The 13,561-nt window shown below is 46.2% G+C and overlaps 1 protein-coding gene across 1 annotated transcript in view; it reads right to left on the bottom strand.

Moving 5' to 3' along the window:
- Positions 1-7,661: 7,661 nt before the first annotated feature.
- Akain1 (A-kinase anchor inhibitor 1) overlaps positions 7,662-13,561 on the bottom strand; it is a 58,065-nt gene continuing 52,165 nt past the window's right edge. The window contains exon 4 of the mRNA XM_063232032.1: positions 7,662-9,853. Within this exon, the coding sequence (XP_063088102.1) occupies positions 9,660-9,853 (194 nt within the window). The 3' untranslated portion in view covers positions 7,662-9,659. The remainder of the gene's footprint in view (positions 9,854-13,561) is intronic.

The raw sequence follows: 13,561 nt of genomic DNA on the forward strand, positions 1-13,561 counted from the left end.
GACTTCTGGTATGGGTTACTATTGAATACCTTTGATATATAAGGAATTCCTGTCTTTAGAAAACATAAATCTATTCCTCACACTTCTGAGTGTTTGCATTTTAAGTGAAAGTCATAAAATGCCCTCACTGATTTCATTACCCATGCAAAATAAAGACCAGACCGAGAGGGACCTACTTCCTCCCCCTTCGTCTGTGCCTCACCCCTAAAATGCAGCCCTGCCCAGGAAAGTTTAGAATTTCAACTCTGTCCCACGCTAAGTGGCTAGAAACCAGGTCCAAGGCTCTGTGCTTTATCATATGGGTGAACAAATGAATCCTACCTGATTCCTGTCCCAGAAGAATACACAGCCCATCCGGGAAGACAAACACATCAACAGAAACTTTAAGTACACATGAAAGATACCAGGAGGAGCCGTGGAGACATAGAAGACTCTTTCAAATCTACCAGAACATGGCTAAATAAGTGAAAATGTAGACACAGCTGAAATGCTCATGAGAGGATGAGATACTCAAGCTAACTCTTAAAAGTCAATGGAAGTTTCCGAGATAAAGGAAGTTGGAAGGTCTCGGAAGCAGAGGGACTGTGTGGTCACAGACAAGACATGAAGTGTAAGAGAAGCTGTGAGTATCTAAGGCTCTGAGAGCAGGGTGCCAGGCGGAAGTGGCAGGCAGTGTTGCTGGGCTGAGTTTGAAAAGGGTTTAAGATAGCTGCAAAACGCATTTTTAAAATAGGAACACAAGTCCGAGGCTGTAATTTTGAAAGCTTATTTAAAACAGCAGCTTTCCTTCCATTTTGCTCTGTTTCTCTAGTTGTTAAATATTCCAGGGCCACATTCTTGCTCTTGTGGGACCCTTTCTGTTCCCCTTTTCATTTTTGTGCCTTATTAATCCTGTCAGTTTCTACATTATATGCATTTACATAAATAACATAACACACACACGCGCCTCCTCTTGCCTACACTCTAAGTCCATATTGAAAACGAGGGTTTGTGCACAATGCCTGATAGTGCAGGTTCTCAAAGGCTGCCTTAGAGTAGAGGATTTGTGTGCTATCCTCTACCCTAAGTATATTCACCCACACTTACAAAAGCTGACCAAAGCTTGGCTTGTGTGTGAATATTTTAAACATTATTACAGTAGAAGACACTGCCATGAATTCACCTCAAATCCTCCCCCACAGCCTTAAATACACTCACCCCCCTTCTTGCCACTTTCTGGAGCACTGCTGGAAGTCCTCTTTCTTGATGTCTTTGCAAGGTGGGATCAAAAATGAGGTATATGCCACTGCCGAGTGCCATCCAACAGAAAGGCGGGGATCAAACCACAACACTGTCCTCACCCACCTTATTCACCGGATCTGATACCACGTGGCTGCTGGCTCTCCTCCAAAGTCAAAGTGACCATAAAAGGAAAATGTTTTGAATAGATTGGAGACACTGAGGTGGTCACACAGCACAACTACAGACACTCATGGAAGAGAACCGCCAGAGCTGCTCCAGAAAGCGGCAGGCATGATGGGAGGAGTGCTTTCCAGCCGAGAGGGAGGGTCTTGGGTGGGTACATTACAGACAATGTACCATTTTCTGTGGTAAAGTGATATATACATATGTGATTTCTAATGCATCATATCTTTTTAATCACCTGGTTATTTCCAGGATTGAATTCTGTAAGCTAAGGGAATGGCACACTTCTTCCCTAGAGGGAGTCTTCTTCTTCTCCCCCCACAGACTTTGCCTCTCAGGTTTTGTCCTGTGGGGAAGAACATGATGTACCCGCAGAGACCTATGACTTTCACAAGGGATGTGGCTTTTGAGAAATTAAGTGTAGCCCTTACGGGAAGAAGTTCTGAGAGAGCTGGACCAGGTGAGATCGTCACAACTCCCTTGGTGCCCAGCATTGCACTGCTGGCCTTCAAACAGTGCCCACATTCTGTGGCATAGCATGAGAACCTGCCTGGGCTTAGCTCTGCCCCCCAGGGAAATAAACGATGAAGAGAAAGAGAAAAAGGTAAATAGGTGGACAGAGAATGTGCAGCTCCTTGTAGCTGCCCCACTGCGTGGAGAAGTGGCTTGGCCAGGCTGTCTAGCTAGTATCGAGGACGGATCACCAATGGCCTCCACTCATTGCAGGTGCAGGACTCTGAGGGTCTGATTTGTGATACTAGCACTCTTACCCCAGTCACATCATGAGAAACTGGGCTGATGATCCTCTGTCTCTGAAATTACGGAACAGACACTATAAAGGTGAACTCATTTGCTTAAGGTCACAGATCTAATTAGTTTTAAGCAAATGTCAGCATCTGCTAATTTAAAATGGTCTAATAATTATGTTATTTCAACATGAACCCTAATTTTTAAAGAGCTTCTAATTGAGGAAAAATGAAATTATTGAAAACAAGTCAGGATATCAAGCTGATCTAAAAAGAAAAGCACTTTATAGAAATAATAGTGGGCTCTTTTCTTTATGAGGGTTTCTGTTTGATTTTGTTTTCTGAAACAATAGCAAGATTTTGACTTTAAGACTCACTTCCGAAGAATTATCTGTGGAAATTACCAGGAAATCATAGTCTTCTGTCTAAACTGGATCTCTCTTATGTATCTTAATGCCACACAACTCCCACCTGAAGAAGTACTTACTTTGTATTTTTATGTACTTACTTCCCTTCAGTAACTATATGAATTATTAAAAAATACGTTTACTTTTCACTTAAAACCAAGACCAAGAAATGGACCTAATTTTATCCTGAACATTCATGTTTGGACCTAGGGAACTCTAGCACGTGCAAACAGGCATGTGCGTGAGTACAGACACGCACACATATGCATGTGGTTACACTGAGCAGGAAAGGTGCTCCGCACCCATTTGCACCTCTGTCTCTCTTCCTCTCTCAATCCCTTCTCCTTTTGCAGCTGGGCCTGACCTGCTTAGCGTCTAGGAGGACACAGAAGCACAGTGGAGACAGGAAGGACACTGCTGGGGAAGGAATAGGGAGAGGATTGCAGAAAGGTGGATGAAGAACATAAGAGGATGAAGAATATAAAAGAATATATAAGAATTATAAGTGATTCTGGGTTCCTCTATTACCCATTTGCACATAATTTTAAGTAACTTTGATCTTGCCATTGTAGAACTGTAGAACATGTTCTGTCAGAAACAAAATCAGTAGAATAAGCAGTTACTCGAGGCTGTCTGCAGTGTTACCAATGGAGACAAATCAAATCAGAGGGAAGCAAATCAAAGGGGAAATTGAGGATCGCTCTGATATTTGTTCCCAGAATCATAAATCTGATCTGTACAGTTAACTACCACCGATATGCCTGATAGACTCACAGGATTCCTGCCTCTGAGAAGGATGTAGCCTGATGTTCCTACTGCAGAAACCACTCCCAAAAAATAGATTACCAGGAAAGCATTCCAGAGAGTGTGCTCAATAGAAAGTAGTTAGTTAGAACACAGATGGGGTGATCCTTCCTGAGTAACAAAGAAGAGCAAAGTCGCCTTGGTTGATGCTTGGTGGAGACTTCATGAAAACAAGACCAGAAAAGACAGATGAACTGAAAGGAAGCATGAAATGTCCAAAATGAGCTCAATTTCCCTCAAGTCCTTTTGCTGAACTGTGAAACTTTGAAAATCAGATTGGAATTTCCCATAATGTCATGATGCTTAGGAAACAAATTCTCTTTAGAAGCGATAGACTATAAACACACCAATCACGTAAAATTCTCAAATAGTGCTAGTAGCAGAAGAAATTAGTATTGCCATATTGGAAACCTCTTCAGCAGAATATAGAAAGCTAAATACATACACGCGATGGTCCCAAGATTCTACTTCTATATATTCACCCAAAAATGATGGTATGTACCTTTCCAAAGAAGCATACAAAGGTATTTAAAGGAGCTTTATTGATAGCCAAATATGAAGGAGCTCTAATATTCACTAAATAAATATAGACTGAATAAAAATAGACTAAATAAATAAGTAACACTAGCCAGGCATGGTGGTACATGCCTATAATCCCAGCACTTGGTAGGCTGAGACAGGAGAACCACTGCAAATTGGAGACCAGCCTGGGCTAAAAAGTGAGCTCAAGGCCAGCCTGAACTGCATAGCAGAACCCTGTTTCAAAAAGACAAATAATAATAATAACTCTATATTTATATAATCAAATACACAGCAAATAAAAATTACCTTTATGTATAATAAAACCTCTCAGATGATATTCAGAGGGGAATAAGAAGAAAGAAGAGAATATACATTGATTCATTTATATGAAGTTTAAAAGTTAGCAAAACTAATCTGCTTTTATGTAGCCTTTAGTATTATTTAACTTGGGGTGTTAACAAAGGTGGGAACATAAGAAACTTATTGGGGTGGTCAAAATGTGATGCTTATTGGGCTACACTCATATGCAAAAGTTCAGCCAGCTGGTGGTGCACTCCTGTGATCCCAGCACTATGGGAGGCTGAGGCAAGAAGATTACAAATTTGAGCCCAACCTGGGCCACTCGGTGACTCAGCAAAACACTGTCTCAATAAAATCATCAACTGGACATTTAAAGGAAACCTCAAAAAACAACACAAAACACACAGAATCATTTACTTTTAGAACAAGAAATAACTTAGTGATTACTCCACCAACTTATACTTCACAGATGGGGAAAATGGTGCTCCAGAGAATCAGGAAACTTGTTAATTTCCTACAGACAATGCATGCGCTGATTCTACAAGTAATTACCAAGTGCCCGCCCACTTCTACACGGGTCAAACATTGCCTGCTTTTACAAAGCCTATAGTCTCCTGTGGAATAGAAATTAAATTATAAAACACGGAGAGGAGATTGCACCTGGTGACCAATACTGTGAAGATTAGCACAGCTGTTTCCAGGTCTGTACCCGGAGCTGAAACCGAGATCTTTGGCTCAGCCCTGACTTGAACCCAACATCACTGCTTTTTTTGGTAAACTGTGAAGCCGTTCAAAGCCAGAAGCAAGTGATATACATGTATGAATTTATTTTTCCAGATTTCAAAGGGCAACTTTTAATTTTAAATATAATCAAAATCATAAATAAATGGAAAGGGAAGAAGACTCTATCCCAAAACTTGCCCAAAGTACTCAGTTTTGGCAGGGAAGGCACTGTATGAGGCTTGAAATGTGCGTCCCATGATCAAGTCTCAGCTCTTTGGATTCAAAGGTCGTGTGTCCTGCAAATACCTTCTCTTTCACTGTCCCCTGACACTGCAGCCCCCGGGGCCAGTTTGATATTTATGTGGATGTGATGGCTATAAATTAACTATCTTAGAAAACAGAACTGAGATAAATGAATCACAAGACAGCCAAGATATCTGTAATAAAATTAACATGTACCACTCGCACTCTGCCACTTTGTTTGGAAAGACACCAGTCTTGGCTCATGTTTGGCAGTGGCAGGCTGACTGTGCCGAGGGCTGGCTCCATTATGGTGCCCCAAGACACAGGCATCAGTGACTTCGATTTCCTGTGATAGGAAGTTCCAAAACACCACTGTCTTAGGTCTCGTTCCCCTGGAGAATCCCAAGACAAGAACTTGAGCAGGGGCAGTTCACCCAGGGACTCATCCTAAACCCCTCCCCGAGGGAGAAGTGAGGAACGAGAAGGGGCCACTTCAGAGACACTGCAGGATGTGCCTGGCAGCTGGGCCGAGGGGCCAGGGGCTGGGGTGTTTGTGCCCCAGCTCCCACATGCAGGAGTCTGAAGGCCTTCACCCACCTACACACACACACACACACACACACACACACACACACACACACACTCTTCTAGCCGGCCTCTTCTGCAGGCGGAGCACACAGACGTAAGTAGAAAAAGCCTACGGGCAGACAGGGAGGCTGTTTGCAGCCATCTGCACACTGGAAAACAGCAGACACTGAGGACACGCAGATGGCTTGGGAAGCAAGGGCATAGGTTGCACACATGACTCGGCTAATGGAACATTTGTGCAAGACTGTGCACCAGCGTTGACCCCAGACACAAGCACTAGTGCACGGTGAAAGTCCCAATTACTCACATCTGTGAGATCAGCAGGCACGCTCCGCTGTACCTAGCAGCAGAGTAACAAGCCATTCTGCCCTCCCTTATTGCTTAGGCTGGATCCACAGTGGCCAGTGACTTATGTGAAGCTGACACCGCTACCTCTTTTTCAGTTTAAAGGCGTGGAGCTCTTTCTGTTGAGGAATAATTGTGAGGACCTTTTGCTATTTGGGTTACATTTCTTTATGCAGAAAAGTATTCAGTTAGGCAGTTTATTCTTCCATCTTGAAATACATATTCCTAAACTCTTGACCTGATGGATGTGCTAGCAAAGTGTGAGGTCTGGCGTTCTTGTGCCTGGTGCTACTTAGTTCTTATCCAGCTGGGTGTATTTCTCTTCCCCGAGTCTCAGTGCCACCTTAGCTGAAAAAGAACAATGCAATTGTCTCCTTCTTGTGAGGTTGTGGCAGTGAGATAAACAAGGCACCGTGTGCTCATGTATTTCAGAAAACTTCCCCACTGAAAGACAAGACGTCAGTGCGTTTCTACTCTCTCCTCACACGAGCTGAAGAAAGTGCTCCAGGGTCTGCTGTTTCTCCCTGGCTGAGGCTTCAGATGCTAAATGAGCTACACTTTGTCAGAGTGCATCTGCATCTTACCAGGATGTCTCTACAGTGGATTAAAAAAAGTCCCTCTTCTCTGTGTTGTTCTTTCTTGAAGACTTTAAAACAGCCTTGAAGGTAACCACCCCTGAACAGCATAAATCCAAGGATTGTTTTTAAATATCTGGTTCATCTACTTGTAACCTGAAATCTCACCATAAGGGAAGACTGGGCAGCTAATTATTTTTTAAGGAAACTGAGAAAAATAAAGGAAATGAAGCCCCTAGTGCTAGGAAATTGTTCTGTATTTGCAGTACCGCCTGCCCTGGCCAGCTGATTGCAGAAAAGCAAAGGAACACAAGAGGATTTCTTTTTATTCTGCCTGAGAGACAGGCAAAGCAAAAAGCTGAAACAGCTGAACTCACAGAGCTGGAAGGTACTATACAATTCCTTGCAGTAAGTCAGGGAGCTAAAGGACATGCAATAAACATTCCCACAAATCGCCAATATTAAAAGCTGTGTGCTAACTGATGGTAACACCAAGTAGAAACCCTCCATCATCCCATGTCAAATGACGTTCTGCGGCCCCTTGTGAAGCCCAGTGCCCCTCCTTTGCACTGAGAGGCTTGCTTTTTTATGACTGCGTTTTCTTTGGATTCTGTCAATATGGCACCTACTCATTGGGTACTGGGGGTGCTGAACCTCCTCCTGTGCTCTCAAGAAATTATCGACACCTCTGTCCCTTGCTATTGGCTTCGTGACTCTGAAAAATCCTAATGGATACTTGAACTTCCATATCCACTTAGCCATCCTTGCTGAGACCACAAGGCCACTTCACGGTACACGTCCACTTCCATGCCGACCTTGGGAAGCAGCATCTTCAGATGGCCGTGGTGTCGATCCACAGGAGAAGCCCTTACCTTGTTCCTGACAGCCATGTCTCCAAGACCAGACCCTCGCAAAGCACCACGGTGCCGTATGCTGGTGGAGCCACACACACGCGCCATGAGCCAAGCAGCAGGCCGTAGAAAGACCTTACTTAGAACGGCATGTTTCAAAGCAGGATATATTTTATTTATAAATAATATTTAGATTCAGACATTAATAAGACATTCCCGAGGATCCCCAGTCTACTAATACAGTCACACTGGAGAGGAAAGATAGCATGTTTACATGTTTCTGCCACCTAACAGCAAAGTCCACGGCCGGGTATATTCAGATCACTGGCAGACTACAAGCATTAAGTTTGTTTCTGTATTACTGTTGTTTATTTTTCATTAGTGCGTGTTTCCAGTACCTGCTGTTTATATTCACCTTAAGGAATCAGGACATACACTTAATACATCTTACTTCTTTTTATTCCCTTCTTATTTGTGGGTTCACCTGAATAACTTTCCTGCAGACCTTTATTTTCACTGTGAATTTATATCCTGTCAATTATATGACTTTAAGTCACTTTAAATTCATTCTCATACCATCACAAGATCTGCTAAAAACATGTTTGGATAAGCAATATTTCAGCTTTGGCCCCTTTGGCTTCCTCCCTCCCCCATCTGCTCCTGAATTAATTTATTCCACCTGGGGAGGACTGTCTACCACAACTGATGAGGAATCCTTCTCGTTCATCTGAGGTGAGCCATAGCATCCATTCTGGAAATGATAACACTTTGGAATTTTAGACATGTCTTACTATTAGTTGCATTATATATGCTGCTGCTAACCGTCAAAAAACCAGAGAACTATTAACTGCAGACATTGATAAGCTGATGCCTGTGCGTTTGTAACAGAGGTTAAATTCTCTCCCCGGCCCCAGGGGCAATATCTTTTGTGAAGCACAGGAAATGGAGCTGTAGAAGACTCCAGGAAGATATGCACTGGAATGGAGCAGGAAGTCATGTTGCTTTTGCACACCTGCACACACACACGCACACACATGCACCTCTGTAAATGCTTCTACAATGCTGTCACTTTATGAATTGTATTGTATTTTGATGTTTCAAGGAGCTGAAAAACTGGCTTTCCCATTTTACAGGTTGCTCCTGACCTGTATGGTTCTTACATAGTGGCAAACTAAAAATTCTAATTTTGTGTGTGGGCAAAGGCAAGTTGCATTAATAAGGTCTTAACACAGACCCACAGCCTGGCAATGACGTAGCACATGAATAAGACCCCAGAGTTCCTTCCAAGGATGTTGCACGCCACAGTGAGACCTGAGGATGAGAACACCCAGGACCAGGATGGGCCTAGGTTTGCAGAGTTTTAGTTGTTCTCTGTGGGACTGCTGAAAAATTGAATGAATTACCATCAGTTCATGCATCTACACTCGCTTGCTTTATTTTATTTAACTCTGAGACAGAAAAAAGAAATCCATACTATTCCCAGTGGATCTCTGCACAGAAGGTAAACAGCAACCATGAAATCGTTCAGAGCACTGAGATGAAAAGATCAAGGTCTTTAAAAGCCTAGACTCCTCTTTTCTAAGTAATACAAACATATGCCTGAGACCCCGAGGAACTGGGTCTTAGGATTTGTCTTTGCTTAATTTGGTCTGGGCCTGGTCTCATTTCACAGAAGCCTTCAGTTCTGTGTTTCAAAGCAGCTAAAGCTCCATTTCTTGGCCTTTCCAGTATACATTTTAAAGATATTTATAAAGAACACAAAATCGCGCGCAGTATTTCAGAAAACGAGAAAAGAGAGGAAACCTGCTGGTTGAATTCACAGAAAAAGCATGTAAAAGGCAAAGTAAACAAACAGGACTAGGAATCCTCTTTTAAAAGAAAACCTCCAAAATTACGATGCAAAACTACTTTCGTGGTGCCCATGCGGCACCAGGCCCCGCGGTGTTAGAGGCACCGGCAGGGTGCGAACCAGGTCATCGATAGACCCACTTCTGCACAACAGTGCTGCTCCCGGTCCAGGGCGAGCAGGATTCAGCTTAGGGCGAGGCGTCCGGGACGCTCTGGCTTCCTCTACTGGCAGCATTTTGGCAGCGTGTCCTATTCTAACAGGCAGGCTGGAGACCGCGTGGGACGGGAGCCACATCCACTCGGCTACTTCTTGTCGTGCTTCTTGGTGAGCTCGCGCCCGCCCCGCTGGCAGCGCCCGCGGCTGTCGCTGGCCCTGTCGTCCGCCCGCTTGCTCTCCCTGGAGACCTGCTGCAGGGCCTGCAGGATGGCCCTCTGCACGATCTGCCTGCTGGCGTCCTGCAGCTTCACCTCCTCCGGCTCATTGCCGGCCTTCTCACCTGGCCAAACAGGAGAGCAGGAGAGGAGAGGAATTAGTGCCAGGGACCGCGACAGGGTGGGGAAGAGGAGAGGCAGCGGGGGATGAGGCATGAGAGGGGGCTGCAGGGTGCGAGGCAGCTCCCAGGAGCCCGGGGTTATAGATGCCATCCACTGAGGTCCCCCACTATGCATTTTCTGCAGAATTTCCAAGCTATCCACATCCCAGGATCCTGAGCCACTAGCCAAGTCAGAGCACAGGCCTAGCCACTGAGGAGCTGGGAAAAGGCTTTTAGAAAGGGTCAGTCCTATGTTTCTTGGATCCACACGGGATTCTGGGTACTGAGCCATTTTTCCCTGGAAGCCAGGAGCCTAGTACCAACACTCCAGGTATTGCAATGGAGAAAGAAAACCCAGGGTTAGGTTCAAAGACATCGTTGAGCATTGGCACCAGCCCTGAACCGTGTATGTGCTGGAAATAAACCCTTTTTGTTCAGTCTGTCACCAGTTCGGACTGTTCGCTCCTGAATCCGCGTCAAGCTGAGAGCTCCCCTGTTAGGAATCACAGAGTCAGAAGCCACTGAGACCAGAACGGAGCTGGCAAACTTCTCCCCTGGAGGACCAGGGGGTAGACACAGGAGTCGTGTGGGCCAGCCAGTGTCGGGGTAGCCAGCCGGTGTAAGGAAGTCAGCTACAGACATTGTGGAAATGAACGCAGGCGGCCTATGCCTCTGTTCCAATCAAAACGTATTTATAAACAAGTACAGACATTGGACCCAAGGTAGGAATGTGTCAATAACTCATCCAGAATGGCAGGAATTTTCTCAGTAGAAGGCAAAGCAGTCCACTCAACACTTAGCTCACTTCCTATTTTTCCCAATGTGGCGCAAAATCTTAATTTTATTTGGGAATCTATGTAGCTAAGGCGTTGCTGAATTATGACCAGTCAGTGGAAAGGGAAGCTGAATCATGAAATCTGGAAAAGGATTTCAAGAGGGCAGGCAGGTCACGCCTTAAAGCCTCTACTCTCTCCCAGTCTTTAACTACCTGCACCTCTGACCTGACGGCTGCCCTGAGGGGCACTTGTATCCCTAAGAGAGCTCTGAGAGGAGAAGGCAGTTTCAAGAATGCTTGAGGGAAAGGTTAGGAAAGTGCTGGGGTCTCAGTGGCCAAGAGTCACCGTGCGGGTCCCCAGCAGCCCACTTTCGGGATCCCACCGTGTTAAAGCACAACACACCTTGCCTGGTGCTGCTGCTGCTGCAGATCACCTTTCATTATTTTTTTATTGACCCTAACTCGTACCTGGCAGAAAGATCATGAGTCTAACAGTGAGGAAAGTCCCTGGACAGTCCCTGCAAAGTTCTGGGTTCCACCCACTTCCATTTAGGGAGGTGAGCAGGAGGAGCGGCGCTTCTTGTTAAATCATGGTTTCAGTGTCCTCTTCTCACTCACGCTGCTGCCGTGACTGTTTCTTCAGGACTGACTCACTCAGCAGAATTCACGGGCCCACGAGAAAAGCACTGCCTTAGAGAACACTGAGTCCTTCTGGAAGGCCAGACAGTTTTTATCCACTTAGATATTTAATTGTCATTTATTTTGCACTTCTGCCCATTGCCTCAGGGATGTACTGTCTAGGAACAACGCAAGGTTAGCTTATTCAAAACAAAACAAAGCACAGAAAAGGAGGGTGGAATGAGTCATCTGTACCACGCCGAGCAGACAGGAGTGCAGACAGACCGGAACGTGAAGGTGGCAGAGGAACACTTGGAACGTTCTCATAGAAAAGCAGTGAACAGCGGTGGACGGGAGCACGCAGAGACCCTGCGGGCAGGGACCAGGAATGTGCGTGTGGGCACACTTGGCAGCTGAGCTGGGGTCCTCTGTCATGGGCAGCCAGGCCATCTTGGACAAGACACCTCACTCTGAGCCAGGTTACAATCTGTGAAATGGACAATAAATCCCTACTTAGGGAGGTCACTAGAGAACTGAGTGACAGAGACTCATTCAGCACACTATGGTTCCTGCCTTCCTGGGAGCTCTAAGCGGTCATTGCTGGGCAGCAGGGTGCAGATGAAGCCATCGTAGCAGACCAACCAGTATCTGCATTGGAGCTGGAAGGAGGCAAAAGAGAAGATAAAGGCCAGCAATTCAAGCCCATGTGACAGATGCTGCAAACAGTCACTGCTCACATGGAGACTTTGCCATGTGGCCACAAAAGAGGCCAGGGAATATTGCCGGAAGCTGGCGGCCAGATGCCCCACTAAAACTCAGCAAGCTTGCAGCCCTGAGTGAAGGGTAACTGTGGATTTTTAAAAAATGATTCCGCTACAAAGGATAGGAATACAGTGAAAAGGAGCAGCAGGGGAGATCTGGGACTGAGCAAACCCTGTCTGGCCCCTCCACATGGGGTAAGTGGACAGAAGGACGAACATGCTGCAGATGCTGCTAGCTCCAGGAAAGAGCCTCTCCGTCTAACTACATGTGTGTCAACCCCAAAATATCCCTGCCGCCGTGTAGATGTTTTGCTGTGATGAGTCTAGAGGTAGAAGTAAGCAGACTCTTCAACAATAGAGAGAAAGAGAAACCCCATTCTAAGCTTAACTGTGACCTAATGTGTCTTCATCCAACTGTTATCAGTGTAACCGGACTCAACAGCCTAACCCAGCAGGTGCCAGGCTGTGCCTGGAGGAGCCTGGGGCAACCGGAAGGTTGGTTTCACTGACCTGCACTGTCCTCTTTGCTGCTCTGAGCTAGATCATGAATATCCACCTGCCACAAAAGATGTGGGACAGAGTGACAGGGGGCTGTCACAGAGGAGAAGAGGAATAAAGGCCAGGAAGAAGCCACCCTGAGCTCCTAACAGGCAGGAAAAGTGAAACAAGGAGTTATGCAGCCCACGGGAGAGGACGGCCTCTCTTCCACAGCGGAAGCCGAGCGAGGGGGCTGGAGGGATGTGGGTGTCATTGCGCCAACACTCTGGCTGATCTTCGAGGTACCTTTCAGAAGCTGCAGGGCTGGGATGAGGCTGTGGCCACCATTTCACCTCTGCTGCAAGGTGGTCTTGTGTAGTTCCCGGTCCACTTCCACCAAGTGGCCGCCTCTAGCTCGAGTCTCCCTCCCCGTGGCACTGGCTGGCCTTTGTCCTACAGCTTCCTGACCTCTCATCCTCTCTGATTTTCTATGCCACCCTCCCCCAGAGGGCATCTAGCCCGGGTCCCGTTTGCACTCATGGACCCTTACTGTATCCACACCATCGCCCGCAGCAAGCAGCCCTCACATGCCAGCATTCTGTGGGGAGCTGTCGCTGAAGCCCTGTGATTGGCTCTTGCACAGTGGGTGTAGCTCCCAAGGTGAGAACCCAGTGCCACAGGAGGGGGACCCACCTAGCCCATTGCCTGGGAGGAGCACTACAGGCACCCACGAGCTTGCCTTGTTCCCTTGAACACTAGCAGGTGCTCAGGGCACTCACTGAAATGACCCCACATCTGAGAAAATTCTGGGGAAACCAATCCTTAGCTTGAGCCCAAGTGCAGAGCCAAGCACAAACGCCAGGGCCTCCCTCTGTTTACCTCCAGGCACTCAGCGGACTTCAGGGCCTTGACTCCCCTGCCACGCGAGGTAGCCTACTGCCTGGTTTTAGATGATACAAATGTCCCTCAGCCTAAATAGGGTTTGCAGCATGGTTTTCATAGTTCATAAGAGGAAGGATCACTTTGATTAGCTTTACACTC

The sequence above is a fragment of the Cavia porcellus genome, unplaced genomic scaffold (assembly GCF_034190915.1).
Source record: "Cavia porcellus strain 051 isolate PalLab524CR breed Dunkin Hartley unplaced genomic scaffold, mCavPor4.1 scaffold_20, whole genome shotgun sequence".
NCBI classification, from domain to species: domain Eukaryota; kingdom Metazoa; phylum Chordata; class Mammalia; order Rodentia; family Caviidae; genus Cavia; species Cavia porcellus.